Genomic DNA, 20,242 nt, shown 5'->3' on the forward strand with positions numbered 1-20,242 from the left:
GGAGAGCAAGTTCAAAGAGAGAACTATGAAAACTCAAAGGGGTAAGGAGGTTGTCTGTCCTTTTGATCAAGATGAACAATGATGGGGTACTGAGGACCCACACATTCTTCAAAAGACAAAATCTTTAGTAGATGTGTTTATGCATTGGGCATATTAAATCTTCTCATTAGGTCATTTATCTTGTCAACCCCTCAAAGGTAAGGGTGGCACTATTTTCATCTTTTTCCTCCCTAGTGCAGGTGCAGTTAATGTTTGTTGACTGAATAATGGAAAACTATATTGAAAGCATATTGAAGTACCTAAAGTTTGTTTACAATGCATACTACTTGGAAAGTGTTTTCAAAATACCCTTATTCAGATGTCACCTTGAATATTGTGATTTAATAAGTTTGGCGGGGGATCCAGGAATCTGTAGATTTTTCTACCTGCCCCAGGTCATTCAGATGATCGATTGCATTTGAGAACCAATGATGTTAGAGGGCATTTACTGCTTCTATGATGCCAGGCAGCAGGGTTGGGGATCTTCTTACACGGAAAAGAGGAAACCTATGTGTTTTGTTTGTTTGTTTGTTTGTTTGGGTTTTTTTTTTTTTTGTATCAGAGATGGAACTCAGGGGGGTACTTAACCATTGAGCCACATCCTCAGACCCCCCATCTCTTAAATATTTTTTGGTTGTACTTGAACACAATACCTTTATTTTATTTACTTATTTTTATGTGGTGCTGAGGATTGAACCCAGCACCTCGAACAAGCTAGGCGAGTGCTCTACCACTGAGCCACAACCCCAGCCTCCCCAGCCCTTTTTTTTATATTTTATTTAGAGACAGGGTGTCAGTGATTTGCTTAGGACCTCACTAAATTGCTGAGGCTGGTTTGAACTCAAAACTCTCCTGCCTCAGCTTCCCAGCTTCTAGTATTACAGGTGTAATATATATAATCATAGGCCCAGCAGATGCCTATGATTTTATATATGTATATATATACTGGAGATTGAACTCAAGGGTGCTCTACCACTGAGCTACATTCCTAGCCATTTTATTTTGAGATGAGGGCTAAGTTGCCCAGGCTGAACTTGAACTTTCGATCCCCCTGCTCCACCCACCAAGTAGCTGGGGTTACAGGGATGCATCACCACACCCACCAATTTTATTGAGCAAGGGAATCATATTACCATGCTCTCCAAGCTTGTGCTACTTAAAGTGTGGTCTGTGGGCAAGCAGAATCTGCATTGCCTGGCAGTTCATTAGAAACACATAATCAGACCATAATTCTGGAACTACTAAACCAGGATTTGCATTTTAACAAGGTTCCAATGATTTGTACACACATTTAGGCAGTTGTTCTCAACCTTGATCACACAGAAGAAATGTTTGCGGAGCTTGCATTTATTTGTTTATTGTTACCAGCTATTGAACACAGGTGCACTTAACTCCTGAGCCACATCCCCAGCATCCCCAGTCCTTTTATTTTTTTTGTTTATTGTATTTTTATTTTTTTTATTTGGTCATAGTTTTTTATTGGTTCTTTTTTCATTTATATATGACAATAGATTTTTGTTGTTGTTTTTGTAGGGGTTGGGTGGAATACTGGGGGGTTGAACTCAGGGGCACTTAACCACTGAACCACGTGCCCAGCCCTTTCTCTAAAATATATTTTATTTTGAGATAGGGTTTCACTAAATTGTTTAGGGCATCACTAAGTTACTGAGGCTGGCTTTGAACTTGCTATCCTCCTGCCTTCGCCTCCCAAGCCACTAGGATTTCAGGAATTCCCCACTACACCTGGCCAATAGAATTAATATTGAAATAATTATAGATTTTTTTTATTGTGAGACTTAGAACTTCACTAAGTTGCTTAGCCTCACTAAATTGCTGAAATTGGCTTTGAACTTATGATCCTCCTACCTCAACTTCCCATACTGGAATTACAGGGTATACCATGGTGCCTGGGATTTTAGGAGATTTTTTTTTTTTTTTAAAGAGAGAGTGAGAGAGGAGAGAGAGAGAGAGAGAATTTTTTTAATATTTATTTTTTAGTTCTCGGCGGACACAACATCTTTGTTGGTATGTGGTGCTGAGGATCGAACCCGGGCCGCACGCATGCCAGGCGAGCACGCTACCGCTTGAGCCACATCCCCAGCCCTTTAGGAGATTTTTAAAACCCTGATGTCCTGTCCATACATCAAAGTGAATCAGAATTTCTGTGTATCAACTATTTTTATCCCCCACCCCCACCCCCCGCAATTCAGATGTGCAGAATTGAGAACCCTGCTCTGGAACTACTAAACCAGAATTTGAATTTTAACAAATTGCAAGCAGACATGACTAAATTTTAAATTTTAACAAATCACTATAAGATGAATTGGAGAAGACCTGTTACAAATGTGTTGGAATAGACCTAATAAAAGGTGATGATACCCTGAAGAAAGAAAACATCCCAAGATTCATTTCAGTAAATGGATAGTATGCAAATCTCAACCTTTCCCCTGTTTGTTTTGATTATAATATTTTTTTTCATCCTTTTGTATCTGCATTTGGGGCTTTCTTTTTGTTGCCACCATTTTCCATAAAATAATACAGCGTTGGGCTGGGGATGTGGCTCAAGTGGTAGCGCGCTTGCCTGGCATGCGTGCGGTCGGGCTTGATCCTCAGCACCACATACCAACAAAGATGTTGTGTCCGCCAAAAACTAAAAAATAAATAAATAAGTAAATTCTCTCTCTCTCTCTCTTTAAAAAAAAAAAAAAAAAAAGAATACAGCATTAAAGCCTTCAGGAGTCCAAAGGCTGAGGTGATTAAGGAAGGCACCTGTCCTTTAGGCTTGGGTGACTAGGATTCCAGGTTCAAGCACCATAACTTGGGATTAAACTTTATTAATTTATATATCTTTGGCCACAATCTCTGTTCCACCAAAACAGATCCTTGTTAATACTGGAATCCCTCAGGAAAGATTTGGGTTATTAGGGAGAGCAGAGAACAGGAAACTTTTCACTGATTTAATAACAATGACCCAATAATCACAATAACACTGACAACACTTTTACAGCATTGCCTTATTAACTCACCAGACATAATTCAAGCATTGTTCAAATACTAATTCATTCAATCCTCATCATAACATTAAGGAATGGAATCTGTTTTTACATCCATTTTACAGGTGAGAAATTAAGGCACAGAACAGGAGAGAATTTTCCCAAAGTGACATGATTAAAACGAAGCAAAGGAGGCTGAGGTTGTGGCTCAGAAGCAAAGTTCTTACCTACATGTGCAAGGCACTGGGTTCGAGTTTCAGCACCACATATAAATAAAATAAAGGTCCTTCAACAACTAAAAAAAAAAAATAGGAAGCATAGGTGGGCATGATCTCAGGGAAGATAATTTAGGGGTTCATGCTCCTAACCACCAAGATATGGTACTAACTGGACTAGATCTCCTAATATGTATACTATGTTTTGCATTTGTATCTCCTACCACAGTAGAGAATATTAGAAGTTGTTTAGAGAAAAAAAGAAATTCTACTTTAAAAATCTTAATTGCCTGGGCTGGAGTTGTATCTCATGGTAGAGCACTTGCCTCCCCCTGTGTTTGATCCTCAGCACCACAAAAAGATAAATAAATAAAGGACAAAAGAAAAAGGACCATATCTAACTTTAAAAAATCTTAATTGCCTATTATGTGTAGGCACAATGTTAAGTATGGGGACACTGAGAAAAAAAATAAGCCCCAACTCCAAGGGTCTGCTTCCACACTGTAAGGAGCATCTGCCATAGACATGCTGGGACATGCTGGGACTCACTAAGTTGCTGGCCATAAGGAACAGCAGCCATTGACAAGCTTAGTCATGTCTGCTTGCAATTGATAAGGAGCTGTAAAGGACACTAGCTATAGGCAAGCTTAGCAATGACTGGTTACAATTGATAGGGAGCACAGCTCCATGGACATGCACGAAGAACATGCCCAGTTGCAATTATATCACCTCACCAGACGTAACATTGGACATTGACTTTCACTGGGTGTAACTAATCACAAATGTACACCACCAACTTGGAACTGTATTTAAATTGCTTGTCCTGCCACCTTAAAGATTTTTTGCTCCAAGGACATCAGTGAGACTGGCCACCTTGCTGACTGTCCAGGACTGATTCCACCATTCTCTGACATCCAGCCATTGGCTGGAGAGAACCACCAGACAAGGACAAGTCTGCTCTTTGGGTAAGAGAAGTCACGTGGCATTGGAGGTATTTTGGGGGTTGTGGTTAGCCTAGGATTGTGTGATTTGCTTATAGTGTTTAATTATCGTGCATTGAATTGTAGTTGGGGTGCTCCCGCACACCCAACACTTTTTGTATTAATTGTTTATATTTGATGATTGGTGTGATTAAATATATACTGGCATTTAAAGACAATCCACCTCTGAGTAATTATTAATAGCACCACTTGCGACACACACACATACACACACACACACACACACAATCTATGGGAGCAGAGGAACCCCCAAAGATATACCAGGAGCATGCAAAGTACCCATAGAGGGGATCACTGCACCCAGAAATTTAGGCCTCAGGGCAGACTTTCTGATTTGAGACCTGGGGTTAATAAGTGCCTTCCCTGAATTGAACCAAAAATCCTTTGCCTTAGGAACCCACAGTTGTACTCACCAGCTTTGAGTGAACTAAAGATCAAACAAAGAATGAAGTAAAATTTGAAAAGCAACAGTAACAATCTTTTCCTCTTTTCTTTCCCCACTAACAATGATTGGTTGTTGCCCTTAGATTCTTATCTATAAATAGATGCTGAAGAAACTAACCAAACTTCTAGTCAACTTCCCAGGAATTATGGACTTCATAGAATCATGCAGACATGAAAGTTAAATTTGTACTCACTTCCAGGTTAGACTCTGTGCAGCAAATGTCCCAGTCAATGGAACCTACAGAGATGGAACAATTAGGCTACAATTTTGTTTTTCATAAAAATCATGGGCTGCTGGGTATGACTGTGCATGCCTACACTCCCAGGGACTCAGGAGGCTGAGGCAAGAGAATTATGAATTCAAAGCTAGCCTCAGCAATTTAGCAAGACCCTGTCTCAAAATAAAAAAATAAATGTGTGTGGGGGGGACATGCTGGGAATGTGGCTCAGTGGTTAAGCATCCCTGGATTCAATGCTGGGTACCAAAAAAAAAAAAAAACAACAACAACAACAAAAAAAAAAAACCAACCATGAGCCCTTGGATGAAAACCAGAGTTTGGGGACAGTGCAAGAGACCAACTTTCAGCTCATTGATTTTAACTAGATCTTTTTTTTCCTCCTCCTCCTCCTCCTCCTTCTTTTTCTTCTTCTTCTTCTTCTTTTCTCTCTCTCTCTCTCTCTCTCTCTCTCTCTCTCTCGCCCCCTTTTTTTTTTGGTGGAGTATAATTTATTCTAAATAGGATCCCATTCTTGTGGTTGTGGATCTTTTTCTTGAGAAAGTAACTGCTACCAATAGCCTTTCTCCTACCTCATGGCATGAACTACAAGTCTTAGAGTAAGCCCTATTCAAACATCCGGAGGAGTCCACTCCTAAGGATTTATATGTAGGTTTCCCATGTGGATGCTACTATTTGCAACAACTGTTTAATATTAATTCTAGTTTTTCCCCATTCACCATTACCCAGGGGTGCTTTACCACTGAGTGACATCCCCAGTCCCTTTTATTTTGAAACAGGGTCTTGCTACATTTCTGAGTCTAGAACTTCAATCCTCCTGTCAGTCTCCAGAGTCACTGGGATTACAGGTTTGTGTCACTATGCCCAGATGTGTAGCTGCTTAAGTTTTTATTCAACTAAGAGAAAACACAAGGATGCCTTGTCTGCATCTCAACCTTCTTCATATATATGATTATGAAATTTACTCTGCCTTAAATTTCTAAGGCTTCATGTTGTGAATAAATTATAATTAATGTTCAGGACATCTGAGATAAGAGAGATTCGTCTCAGCTCCACCTCTGGAGTCTCTGAGTGACTTGGTCTTAAATATTCACCATTGGCCCACTTACAAAATGAGGAAAATAATTCTTGCCTACTGTGCCCCAAGATAGTTGTATCCCAAGAAGTAAGAACTCTGAACTCGTCAGGGCCCTGTGTCAATGTAGGCCATCTTTAGCCTCCCCTTTGGGGGCAATACACTTCCTGTACCAATTGAATCATTCTTCTCACCCCATTTCTTTATATGCACTCATATCCCCCCCCCTTTCCCACTCCTCACAACGAAAAGGCACAACATGGTAATCTAAACCTCTTTTACCAATGATGACATAGTTTATATCATCACTATACAGATTTATTTAGAAACCGAGAGATTCCTTTGGGTCTCAACAGTTTCCTGGATATGCAGTCTTTAAAAAAAGAAAAAAAGTGACCATTTCTGGGATGGCTTCATGTTAGAGCTCTACACACTGGCCCACAAAGGAGACTTTAGAGATAATATTCCCAAAAAAGTCAGCAGACTCCCAGCCTGAGAGGGAACTCTGGAAGTATTTCACACTTTGGTATTTTTTTTTCTTTTCTTTTTTTTAAGAAGATAAAATATTACAGAGACATCTTCAAAATTCACACCTGAGTTAAACATCTTTCTGGAAAATTCCACATTAAGGAGAGAAGAACTTAATGTAAAACCAGGAAAGCACTATGTACAGGTTGCCAACAACATTTGTGTGTTTGCTCTTGGGTTCTTCCTTTTATGTAGCCAGGAGAAAGAGGGAGGGTGGGCTAAGGAGAAACACGGGGAAAGAGAGGGAGAGCAAGTGCTCTTGAACTCTGGGGTAGATGTGAGCCAACAGAAGAGCACCAGGGGGCAGAGCAGCATGCCCAGGGGACAGATGGTGGCTCAGCCATCTGTAGAGAGGAAGGTACTTGGAGAATGCAAGAATGGATGGAGCTGGCTGGGTGTGGCACATGCCTATAATCCCAGCAACTTGGGAGGCTGAGGCAGAGGATCACAAGTTCAAGACCAGCATGGGTAACTTTGTGAGATCCTGTCTCAAAATTAAAAATAAAAAAGAACTAGCGATATAGCTCAGTTTTTGTAGAGTTCCCCTGGGTTCAATCCCCAGTATCCCCCACCCAAAAGAGAGAGAGAGAGAGAGAGAGAGAGAGAATGGGTCTGTTTGTAGAAAGAAAGAAGGGTGAGCTTAAAAAGAAAATAGGGTGAAATGGTGAATCACTGGGAAAACTACTAAACAGAGAAACCATCAGGCTTTGGTAGAGACAGGATTCAAATCTTTCCACAGATTTTGGGATCAGTTTGGGATTGTGGCTAAGTTCAAAATCAAAACCACTGTCTCTGGCAGTATGGCACACCAGGCAAATGGCTGTCCCCAAAATCCCATGGATGAGTTGGAGAATAATGACAAGAAGTCCTTTTCTCTGAAGGACTATTGCCTTGGTGAAGTCGTGGTAGAAGCTCAGGGCACAGGCAAAGATGGTGAAAACGGAAACCTCCTGGGAGGGAGATGTATTTCAAGAGCATTAGAGTCAGCACATGGCTCTATCACAGTTTGGCTCTCTGGAAGCCCTTGCTCCTGAAGAAGGCAAGAGTCTGGGTTCACTCATAGTGGGGCTTTTCTTCCACGCTTCTGAAAGTAATCTGTCCACATAGAGAGGGCGTGGCTCCCTTCCTTGGGGGTGGGGGGTCATACAGGGCCAGGTGCAGCAGGAGGAACGTTCTGGTCTCAGTGGAGGTAGGTGGGATGATTCCATCGGTACCAAGATCTGGAAGGAAGAAGGAAACAGGTCTATCATAAAGTAACTAATGTGCTTGGAAAAGATGGAAATGGGAGCGACCACTAACACATACAGGGGTTTTTCTGGGGTGAAATGAAAATGTTCTGGAACTAGGTAATGGTAGTGGTTGAATGACCTTGGCAATACACAAAAAAACCCACTGAATTGTAGACTTTCCAATATGTCTCATACCTCAAAGTAATTTTGTAAAGCTCCTAATAATATATTATTTGGTGTTTCTCTCTCTCTCTCTCTCTCTCTCTCTCTCTCTCTCTCTCTCTCGTACCAGGGGAATTCCATCTTTGGGGATTACACCACAATTGGCCAGTAAAAGCTGACTGTCTTGTTGAACCACCTGGATTGGGACAAGCAGATGCATCTCTTCCTACAAGTTCAGGTCTGGAACCTAGAGTCCAACTTCCAAAGCCCTGGAGGCTGCTGTCCCCACTGCTGCCCAGGCGGCAGTGGGAATAGGGGTTGGCATCACCTCCCTCCTTCCTGGTGTCATCCATGCCTAAAGCCCAGGGTGTTCTTTGTGCTTAAGCTCTTGGCTGGCGTCAGAACATCCTGAGAACCGGGTTCCTGACATGGACCAGCGTGCCCCTGAGCCCAGCAGAAGACCTGGTCCTTTCTGACAGGATGGCTTGGAAATTTCCATTGTCCAAGTGAGGATGGAAATTTTGGCTTTGTTGACATCAGCTCCTTCCTAGGACAGCTCCCTGGCTGCAGTTTAATTTTAAAATCCCTGCTCCCTAGGGATATGGTCCAGTCTAGTTGTCCATTCTGTTCTCTCCCTGCCAGCCCATTCCTCTGTTCCAGTCCTATGACAAGCTCTCTGTCCCAAGGCACTGGTCCAACTCCTCACATGCCCCTGGGCTTGCCAGCTGCCTCTGCACTCTCCCCCTGGGTCTTACCCTGAGGAGTTAAAGCTGGAGGAGGAGTTCATGGCTGCTTTGGAGTTATTTTGAGACGCAGTGGGACTGCTGGCGTGGAGTCCTGAGCCAGGAGACGAAGGCCTGCTGTTGTTCCCAGGGGAACAGGATGACGTTACTAAGGACAAGGAGAGGCAAAAATAGAGGGAAATGAATGCTGTTGGATCCTGGGATATTGTGATATGGCCTTTTTAACACCTGACTTCCTGGTATATCCCCAAAGGGACCTCACCCTTCCCCTACCCATCTGCCTACTTCCTATCGCATTAGCATCAATGTCCACCTGCTGGCCTGACCTGTCCCCAGAGAGACTCTGATGGCAGATGCTCTCTGCAGCCCAGGCCCTCAAGAGCAGTGTGGCTGGTTCTGCAAGTTCAAGACTTGCCAAATGCAAGGAGGATAGATGCCAAAATCATCTTACTTCACGACACACCCTGGGCTGGGCATCTGTAGCCCTAGACCAAGAGGCGAGAGGGGAAAAAGAATAAGAAACATAGGAAAAGAAGAGAGGAAGAAAGAAAGAGAAGCATACAGGGAAAAAGAGAACCCAAGCACATAACTAATGACTCTAGTTTTCCCCTCTCCACCCAAGAAAAGGCATGTGATCTCCTTGAAAGAGTGCTGAACCAGGAGAAAGGGGACTTGAGTCTCATCTTGGTCCTGGGTAATTTACTAAGCAGTTCTGTGGCCTGTGCCAACCTGTTTCACTTCCATAAACTCTTTTTTTTGTCCTCTGTAAAATAGAAGATTTGGACTAAATGGAATTCTTGTGTTTGGGCTTCCCAAATTGTGTTCCATGCATAGGGTGACCTACATTTTACCATCAAACTAAGACACTTTTAAAAATGGAAGAGAGAGCTCGATGTGGTGGTATACACCTATAATCCCAGTGGCTTAGGAGATTGAGGCAGGAGAATCACAAATTCAAAGCCAGTCTCAGCAACTTAGTGAAACCCTAAACAACTTAGCAAAACCCTGTCTCAAAATATAAGAAAAAATAAAATAGACTGGGGATGTAGCTATTAAGCACCACTGGGTTCAATCCCTGGTGCCAAAAGAAAAAAAAATAATTATGATAATTATGGCAGGATATGAAGCAGCCCCTGTGGTTGTCCTGGGCATATTTGGACATATCACCAACATCTCTGGTTCTCTGAAATGCTACAGGTGATTTTTGAAAAATAGAATCCTGTTAAAAATTAGTTTGAGCCAGGTGTGGTGACACACACCTCTAATCCTAATGACTCGGGAGGCTGAGGCAGGAGGATTGCAAGTTTGAGTCAGCCTCAGCAACTTAGCAAGGCCTTGTCTCAAAATAAAAAATAAAATTAGTAATGGAAAACCCTGCCTTCCTTCGGCCTTCTCTACAGCTCATTTTGCAATGTAGTATGTGTTTGATTGCAGAGAAGTGCTGCCATTAAAACAAACACATTTGTCTAAACTTTTCTTACCCAGAACTTTCCAAATTTATTTGATCATGGAATCCTGTTCTCGGCATGGATTTTAATGTCCTATGAAGTGCATTTATGGGATGCTAGTTCTCCTTTAGATAACAGGATATTAGAACTAAAAGGAATCCTTTCTGGTTCTAATATCCTGTTATCTAAAGGAATTATGGAGCTATCTGGAAATATTATTTTTAAGCTCACCTGTTCCAGGCATGGTGCTGTGGACAGGAGGAACAGAGAGGGGGCCCAAAGTCCCTGAGGGAGAGACCTGAAAGGCAAGAGAGGCCGTAAGTATCCACTCCCACTACCTTTTCCAACCTTGGGTCCTACTCCCAACATGCTGGGTTCCAGACTGCAGAGACCAAGGCTTGACTTCATTGATTTCCTATTCCCCAAACCTACACCCCATTCTTCTTATAAGAAGGCCTATGGACCATGTACTGCCCCATTCAGCTCTAGCCCTGGTCTATTCTGGAAGCTCCCTGGTCCTGACACCCTGCCTTCCCCCACACTGCTGTGCCCCAGCAAGGTTTCTTTGACACTACCAGGCTGAAGATGCCTTGCCTGAGTGTCCTGGTGGTGAAATAAGCAAGCCTCAAGGCTATGCTTAGCAGATGCTGCCAGCTGCTGCCTCATTTCCAGTTCCCACTTCTCCCTTCCTGAGAAAACCCTGCCTGAGTTCAGGGCAGTGGAGTGCAGCCCTAGCAACCTTGCTTCTGGCCAACGCCCCCGATGGGTGAATGCACCACAGATTCTCCAGAGACAATGGGAGGAGTTGAATGTTGATCTCTGGAGCTTTTTATTTTGCCCTGGATACTCTGTAGCATCATCAAGTCTGAGATTAGAAAGGGACTGAAGATAACTGAGTTTGAGCTCCCCCTCACTGTCACTACCCTAGAACAAGATATAACAGAATGGATGGATCTGGGCGGAAGACCTGGCCCCTCATCCATCGTCTGCATGAGTCCAGGCAAGTTATTCAACCCCACTGAGATTCAGTTTTCTCATCTGTAAAGTAGCAGGAACATCTCCCTGATATTTTGTTTTAATTAAGAGTTAATGAGATAATGTCCATAAAGCTTCCAACCCCATGGCTGGCAAAGAGGGCCAGCTTGTTAAAGGTTAGTTTCCTTCCTTCCTAAAGGAAAATGCTCTCTACCGATGCACACCTCTAGATGGTTTTCAACTCGTCTTCTGAGCTGAACTCTGCATGCTTTCACTCCCCACTCCTTCTCAAGCTGACACGGGAGCTCTAACCAGAGTTTTCAAAGGATATTGACAGACAGTTCTGCCAGGGGCCTGTGATGTGATACTCCTCCCCTCCTCGGTTTGGAACAGCCTGTCCTAACAGGATGCAGCATGTTCTCATTTCCTAATTAATCAGCAATGGTTCTCGCCTCTTGCATTTACCTTTCCTTTTACAATGAGCCTCCTCAGTAGGCTGGGGATCTGAGGAGGGTGGAGACAAGCTGGGGCACAGTTTGGGAGGGGTGGCCAAGTGCTGAGAGATATAATCAGTAATCTCCCTCCTTGCTGCCACACCTGAGAAATTTGTTGTTGTTGTTTTCAAATAAATAATAATGTTTTTAGTCACTGTGATCCGCTCCCAGCTCCTGTCTCCTTCTGAAACCAGGCTGTGCATCTGCAAACATACAGACATATATATGTTGCCCTCCCCTTTTTCTGTACTGGGGATTGAACCCAGGGTCTCATGTACACATGCACCCTACCCCTGAGATATATCCTGGCCCTTTTATTTTGAAACAGGGCCTCACGACATTGCCTAGGCTGACCTTGAACTTTCAGTCCTCCTATCTCAGTCTCCTGAGTAGCTGGGGTGATAGTAGCACTGCACCTGGCCCCTTTTTTATTGTTTATAAATATGGTAACCAAAATTATGCCCACACTGGTGTGCACCATTTTGTCTTTTTCCTTTTTCTAAATTAACTATATATTTTGGAGATCATTTCATATCAGAAGCAGAAGAAACCATGTCCTTGTCTTGTGAAGACAGGGGAAAAAGAGAATGACATCACATGCATGTGTGTTATCATGTGCTTGTCCCCTGTGGCTGCAGGCCTCGGAGGGCAGGGAAATGCCTGTGCAGTTCTCTGCTGTATCACTAGTACCTTCACCCAGGCCTGGGAGTTGCAGATCCTCAAAAAATGTGATCAGGGAATGACAATAACAAATGAAGCTCACTCACCCTTCCTCCCATGTTGGTGTCCTGGGTGGAAATGAACCACTGTGAGACCTGCCTCCTACATTTTCTAACCAAAGCCCCATCTTCAAAGATCCCAAAGCTCTTATGGCATGGACCAAGTTCCTTAACATGGCCTCCAATGCCCTACAAATGCCCACCCCTGCCTCCCACTCCAGCCTCCTCATTCACACTCTGTTTTGCTCCTGGGCTTCCCCCATCCCAATCTTTATGATTCCTCTTCTCCCCATCCCTGCCAGACTCAGGGCCTTTGCATATACTCTCTCCTCTGCCTAAAATGTTCTTTCCTATGGTTGCTCCTGCCTAAACCCCCCAACTCAGACACTTTTCCCCATTCATATCAATAGTGCCATTCTTTTTTATGAGGTTGGTTTAAACATCATTTCTCAGGGAAGCCTTTGACACCCTGGACGAGGTGAGTCCTTAAACACCTGCACATCCTCTTTGACACCCATCACAACAGCATTTATTCAGTGTGTTTTCTGTAAGCAGGAATCACATGTATGTTGTACACCATGGTATCCCTAGTACCAAGCATGCAGTGAATACTTGAAGAAGCAATGATGAATGGCTACCATGTTATTTCCAACTTAAAATATTCAGCGGTTCCTTGTGGCTTTCAGGGTAACGCAGAATCTATGACACATCATTTTCCAGCCCTCACCAACCTTTCTAATTTTTAATCGCAAACCCTTGGCTGGAGCCAGAATGAAATATGTGTGATTCCCCAAAGGCGTCATGCTGTTTTATAACTGCAGGGCTTCTCGCAAGCTGCTCCTTCCTCTTGTATGCAGTTCTTACTAATTCCTAATCTCTTCTTCAAGCATATGAGGGGATCTACTCTCCAGGACCCCATTCTGATTTAAGTGACTTTCTTGTGTGTTCCTGTGACTCGCCTACAGGCTCACCCCTGTCCACACCTCTCACACCACCTGCTTGCAATTTCTTGGACTTTTCTGGCTCTTGCTTCTCAGTTTCTGTCCCTGGTCCTCCTCCTCTGCTGGGGGTACTCGGGGTTGGGATGTGGACCTTCCTCTTTACTCCCTCCATACAAGCTTCACAGGGAAACATCTTCTTTCCCAGGATTTCAAGCTTGGCCCGTGTGCTTGTGACTGCCCTGTCCAGGTCTCCATCCCGGCTTCTCTTCTGACCTCCAGACCCATCATTCCAGTGCCCAGGGACATTCTTGTTTAGATCATCATGATGTACAAAGCGAAACCATCACTTTTCCCCACTCCCAAACCAACTCCTCTCCACTGTCCAGTTTCCTACAGGGCGCTGCTATCTACCCCTGCCCCAGCCCAGTCTGAATGCTCAGAGTCTCCTCAAAAGTTTCTCTGTCCTTCCTCACCCTTCCTGCTCCCAGCCAGCTTTTGATTTATTAACCACAACCTTCGGCTTCTCATTCGAATCTCTTTTGTACCACAGCTTGCTTCACCCTCATTTCTCCTCTGTTGGATAACTGCGCTCACATCCTGTCTGTTCTCTCTACAGTGCATATTATATCCCTCAAGCCACCCTTTATCCTGCAGTCAGAGCCATCACTCGGAGCCAATGCCCTGCTTGAAATTCTTCAATGATTCTCCCAAACCTTCACTTCTTTTTTCCTTTTTTCTTTTTCTTTCTTTTTTTTTTAATACCAGGGATTGAATTCAGGGGCACTCAGCCATTGAACTACATCCTAAGCCCTATTTTGTATTTTATTTAGAGACAGGGTCTTCCTGAGTGGCTTAGGGCCTCACTTAGTTGCTGAGGCTGGTTTTGAACTCGTAATCCTCTTGCCTCAGCCTCCCGGCAAACCTTCATTTAAGTCCACACACCATCCTTCAATATCAACCCAGCCTTGTCTTTCAAGGCTCCTCCTCTTGGAACCATTCGCAGTTGGGTGAATGAGCCATATGATCTGCTCCACAGGGCTGCTCTCCTGCTCTCCCCGGAGAGCTCCGCCTCACACTTCCCCGCCTCTCATTCCTTCCTGCACTTTTAGACTGAGCTCAGGTATTAATGATCTCCTTGGAGAAGTGTGCCTAACGGTCACCTCCCAAGGTCTGTTAGTAAGTGCTAGAGAAATGATCATGTTGTTGTTCATCATTTGTTTATCTGTCTGCCTCCTCTGCTAGGCAGCGAGGTCCTCTGGGACAGGGAACAAACGGTATTTATCTTTTCATGGTTAGAAAAAGATACCAGCTCTCAGCACAAAGACCAGTAGGTGGTCAACAGATGTTTGGTGAAAACTGGTGGTCAACAGATGTTTGGTGAAAACTCAATAGTGGTATAATTTTTATGAAATTGCTGTGTCTCACCCTGATAAAGCTGATTTTTTTTTCAATTTTGATTATTGGTGCATTATAATTATATATGATGGTGGAATTTGTTGTTACATAGCCACACATATAACGCCATATAACAACATAATTTGGCCGACATAATTCCCCAGTATTTCCCCTTTTCCTCCCTCCTCCCTCTCCTTGGTCCCTTTCCTCTACTGATGGCCCTTCTATTTTCATGAGATCCTCTCCCACATTTCCTTTTTCCTCTCTAGCTTCCACATGAGAGAAAACACATAACTCTTGACATTCTGAGTTGGCTTACTTCCCTTAACAATGTTGTCGAGTTCCATCCATTTTCCTCAAATGACATAATTTCATTCTTCTTTATGGCTGAATAAAACTCCATTATATAGGTATACCACATTTTCTTTATCCATTCATCTATTGATGGACACTAGCTGGTTCCACGGTTTGGCCACTGTGAACTGTGCTGCTATAAACATGGGTGTGCAGGTATCACTATAGTGTGCTGATTTTAATTTTTTAGGATAAATACTGAGGAGTGGTCCAACAAGGCTGAATTTCAACCACAGTAGGTGCTAGAAGACCCAAGGACATCATCATCTTCAACTTTCTTGACCTTCAACCATCACCGTCCCAGAGATAGGGGAGAAAACCTTCTCCCCTGCCATCCAGGTCCCGTGTTCCCCTATCCCCCAAATTTCCACATATATTCCTGGAACTCCAAATTATTCCCACCCTGACTTCTCCCTTGAACACGAGTCACAGACTTAACTCCCCAGTTCCTCTTGGATGCCTAGTAGCATGTCCAACTTAATAAAACCGCCCCAAATTCTCAAGTTCTTTTGTCCCTCAAGCCTGCTTTTCCTGCCATCTTCATCTCTAAAGCTGATGGGGCCTCTCAACCAGCTGCGCAGTTTCCAAAACCTTTAAAGTCACCTTTGCTCCTTTCCTCACAGTCCCTACTGAGTCATTGGCACATCCTGTTGGCTCCACAGCTGAAGTTTATGCAAAGTCCTACCATGTCTTACCCCCGTCACCATGGCTACCACTCCAGCCAAGCCTCCACCTCTCTCAGGCTGATGACCATAATTCTCCTCGCCTCCACTCAGGTCACTCTCCACGCAGAAGCCCATGTCAACCCGCTCAGACTTCCCTGCGGGACTCTCCAACCATCTCTCGCTCTATTGAAACTAGAATCTCAGGTCCTTTGGTGGACTCCGAGACTCCAGGGGAGTCTGCTCCCCGCTACTTCTCCTTCCTTCCTCTCCTTGCTCTGCCCCAGGCACAATGGCTTCCTTGCTGCTCCTGGAACATGCAGCATCTTTTACTTGTTGGCCCTCTGCCTGGGTCCCTCTTTCCCCCAGATATCCACGTATTTCATTTCCTAGCAACACTTAGAGCTCTGCTCAAATGCTACCTTAACAAAGAGGTCCTCGGTAATCTCACTCTTAAAAATCCTCCCACCCATCACTTTACACCCCATTGCCCTTCCGGTCTTCTTTATGTTATGTATTACACTCAGCATCTCCTTGCTTATTTATGTACTGCATATCCTGCGCCCCACTAACCACCACCTTCCCAGGGTGCAGGTGACTCTGTGTCACCCCCCCATCCCCCTGCACTGCCCATAAGTACCTGGCAGGCAACTTGGTTCCTGGCCACTTACCATTCGGGAGCTGTAGACAGGTGACTTGATGGGTGTGGCCACAGGGCAGTTGATTCGCTTCTCCTTCTGGCGTCGGTTGCAGAACCAGACCCTCACCACTTCCTTCTCCATGGACAGCTGCTCTGCAATCATGGAGATCTCTTCTGAACTGGGTTTAGGGTTCTACAGGGATGAAGGGACAGAATGTGATCAGCAGAAGGGAACAGGATCAAAAATCAGGGATGAGGGATAGATGTTCCAAAGAAGCGGGATTGAACAATATATGGATCAGAAGCTTTAGAGTCAGTTCTAGGAGGGGATCCTCTTAATCACTACACACTGTTTGTTTTTGGGAAACTTTATTAACCTATCTGAGCCTCAGGCTTATCTATGAAATAAGAATAATAGTGCCCACAATTGAGGGTTACGGTGAGGATTAAATGAGAAAATGTGTATAAATTGCCAAGCAAAGAACTGACACAGAATAGAGGCTCCATAACAGCAGGTCTCGGCTCTGGCTCCTTCCCTCAGGAGTAGCTCTGAGGACAGAGGTCCAGGGTGAGCTATGTGGGGTGGGGAGCAGAATCCCCAGAACCCGTGCTTTCTCAGAACCTGATATCCTTCCCCTTGTCATCTCTTACAAGGAGAGGAGGATGCTAAAACTCGTGCCCTTGTCACGTCTTCAGGGTAGCTGTGCAAGAATATGAGGTCATCATGCCTCATTCAGGCCCTGCCACCGAGGTCTATTTTTATGTTTTGGTGCTGGGAATTGAACCCAGACCCAGAGGCACTCAACCACTGAACCACATTCCCAGCCCTATAAATATTTTATTTAGAGACAGGGTCTTGCTAAGTTGTTTAGGGCCTCATTAAGTTGCTGAGACTGGCTTTGAACTTGTGATCCTCCTGTCTCAGCCTCCCATGCAGCAGGGATTACAGGCGTGTGCCATCAACCCAGCTCCAGTCTGTGGTTGAGCCCCTCTCTCCACACTTCTGCAACCACCCTATACTGTCCTGTTCTGAGAAGGGAATGCCAGCTTTGGGAATCCTGCCAGCAGGATGCAGCCATCAAGTCCCTGAGCCAAATGCACTGGGAGATCTGCTAGTGGGGTGGCAATCTCAGGCTCAGGCCTATAAGTTTGGGTGAGAGCCCGGGCCTCAGAGGTGGGTGGTACCAAGCATGGCTCTGGAGGCTGGAATCTGAGAGATCCTGGCTGGAAGCTCTTGGGCTTCTGTTCCCTGGCTCCCGTTTGGGTCCATAGCTTCCATATGCTTTTGTCACAAAAGTTCATAAACACATATGATAACAAGTGCACAATATGGTCACAAGCACTTAAATGTGCACAGGAAAAGGGAATAGAACATGTATTCAGATAGCACAGGAGGGTACATTTTTTTCTTTCTATTTCTTTCCCTGTATTTTCCAGATTGTTTAGGATGAAACTTTATTATCTTTCTAATTTGAAAAATGCAAAATTTATCTTTAAAAAGATGGAGTTTATATAGGATACCCTGATTTTTTACCTTTACCCTGATTGGACACAATCTCCTGGGACTCTATATTCCTCTTAGTGAGAGGGACAACGGATTCCAAATAAATGCCAGAATACAAAGGTTCAGTGGTGGAGAGATGCTTCTGGAACCCTAGGTGAAGGGCAGCCTTCCACTCAAATCCCAGGGCACTTGGAGACAGAAGGTGATGTGACAGGTGTGCTGGGGAAAGAGCTGGTGCCCAGGGCCCAGCCTCCCAGCCCTGTGGTGCCTCCTCGCCCACCTGAGTGGCTGGCCCACCCACTCTTACAGAGGGGGCTGCTCACATCTTGAAATCTCTTCTCCAGAGTCAGGCGGATGTTGGTCTCGATGCTGGTCCGTTTCTTCCTCTTCCTGCCAAACACTTCACTGAGGGTGGGGTAGGAGTTAGGTGCGCTCACTGAGGGGTCTGACGGAGAGGACTCTGAGGGAGGCACAGGAGCAAGAGAAGCTCAGAGAAGGGGATGCACAGGGGGTCAGGCCCTGCCACGGTGGACTCGAGGTCCTACAGCCCTTCCCAGTGGGTTCTGCAGTAGCTCTTTCAGGACGGGCCCCCTCCCACAACAGGGGACCCAGAACAGACCAAGATCCTGATTCTTCTCGTTGCTCTGGGCAAAGGTCCTCCTGCCTCTCACCACAGTCTCCAGTGTTTGCGGTCATGGTTCAGGGAAGTCCGGACATGAGCGGCATGTGTGGGTGTGAGTGGGCACGGGCAGAGCTCCAAGTAACACTGGCGATTTTGTTTCTTAGAGATATGTCTGGATGTGAACACCAAGTAAAATGGCATTCTGAGCCAAAGACACTGGTACTTGGTGGCAGAATGTTTGTAGTGAAGCCATTTGTTGGTCAGCAAGAGTGCTGAAGCTAAGGCTGTAACTGGGCAGGAGGGTTTTATGCCTTAGGAAGGACTGAAGCATCAGTCGGGGTCACTCTGAGATGATCCATAGGCCCTTTCTCAAAGATTCTCGGGCCCTCTAGTCGTTTCTTTTCTTCTTCTCTCTCTCTTATTTATTTATTTATTCATTTTGGTACTGGGGCTTGAAATCAGGTTCACTCTACCACTGAGCTATATCCCCATCCCTTTTTATTTTGAGCCAGGGTCTTGCTAAGTTGTCTAGGCTGGCCTTCAACTTATGATCTTCCTGCTTCAGCCTCCCAATTAGCTGGGATTACAGGTGTGTGCCCCTACACCCAGCACCTCTGATCATTTCTTCTACTTCAGTGCTTCAGTAGAAGTTGTCTCAGGGCCGGCCTGATGGGGGAGGACTTCCTTGCTCCCTCCCAAGCTTCTGCATGGAGGGACTTCAATGAGGGTCACATACCCACTCTGGCTATCCACCCTGCCCTGTCTGCCCTCTTCACCTAGACCAGGGGTTCTCAAATAGGGGCCACTGCACCACCACTCCCCTGGGGACACTTGGCAGTGTCTGGAGACATTTTGAGGTGTCTCAACCCAGGGCAGGTGGCTGTTAACTATTCTGCAATGTATAGGCCAGTCCCCACAACAATAGGCCACAAATGTCTATATTGCCGGATTGAGAAACCCTGTCTTATGCCCACCCTGACACCAAACTCTTCTGGCATTGTCCCAAACACCTGGCCCCTTGGCTTACAACCTTGACCTCTCAGAAAGACTGATCCTCACGGATCCTCCTGCATACTTGGCCAGTCTAGATGGCAATTGATGCCTGTCCCCTAAATCCTACTCCAGAAGTGTCTAGGGAAGACCTTGTGCTGTGCTGTGGTCTCCCCATCCCAGTGAGTCTCTTGAAGCCTGACTGTCCTCTCTCTCTAGATCTACTCTAGAGAGCAATCTGGGTAAGTGCATCTGCCCTGCAGACCCAGATTTACCTCCAGGGAGATTCCTAAGGTCTAGGCTGGGTGGTTCTGGGGTAGGAAGTGGAATGACCTGGGAGCACATCTTCAGGGCTACAGACCTAAAGTCATGCCCCACAAAGGGCTTTCTCAATAATAAAGCTGATCCTGTCATCTCTACTTGCCTGTCTCCTATGTCTTATTTCTCAATTCATTCTAGAATCAGGAGGAGGAGAAAGGGGTGCTATTTCTGCAACCTCTAAAGCCCCGCACATACACACATCACTGGAATGATTCCTAAGGCCCCGTCTAGGTCCCCCTCCACATCCCCTCTTCCAGGCCTACCTGCATCATTCAGCCACTTCTCTAGTAGCGGCTTGAGCTTGCACATGTTCTTGAAGCTCAGGTTGAGGGCCTCGAACCGTGAGATGGTGGTCTGGCTGAAGTCGTTGCCATACAGCTTTCCCATCGCCAAGCCTACATCACCCTGCACAGGGGACCGAGAGGGAGGGGTGTGATGGACAGGCTCCTGTTGCCTGCATCCCCACCACACTGGCCCCATCACACATCCAGCAACACCATAAGTACCCACCC

The 20,242-nt window shown here is 45.2% G+C and overlaps 1 protein-coding gene across 2 annotated transcripts in view; it reads right to left on the minus strand.

The window, feature by feature from the left end:
• Window positions 1–7,356: 7,356 nt before the first annotated feature.
• The window catches only part of POU2F3 (POU class 2 homeobox 3), a gene marked incomplete at its 5' end in the record, with an annotated part of 80,850 nt that continues 67,964 nt past the window's right edge, over window positions 7,357–20,242 (minus strand). For both annotated transcript variants that reach the window (XM_081280588.1, XM_081280587.1), the window contains 6 exons: window positions 7,357–7,751; window positions 8,678–8,813; window positions 10,345–10,411; window positions 16,325–16,486; window positions 18,121–18,257; window positions 19,994–20,135. In XM_081280588.1, the coding sequence (XP_081136714.1) occupies window positions 7,712–7,751; window positions 8,678–8,813; window positions 10,345–10,411; window positions 16,325–16,486; window positions 18,121–18,257; window positions 19,994–20,135 (684 nt within the window). In that variant the 3' untranslated portion in view covers window positions 7,357–7,711. The remainder of the gene's footprint in view (window positions 7,752–8,677; window positions 8,814–10,344; window positions 10,412–16,324; window positions 16,487–18,120; window positions 18,258–19,993; window positions 20,136–20,242) is intronic.

The sequence above is a fragment of the Spermophilus citellus genome (genome assembly GCF_964194105.1).
Source record: "Spermophilus citellus genome assembly, chromosome: 2".
NCBI classification, from domain to species: Eukaryota; Metazoa; Chordata; class Mammalia; order Rodentia; family Sciuridae; genus Spermophilus; species Spermophilus citellus.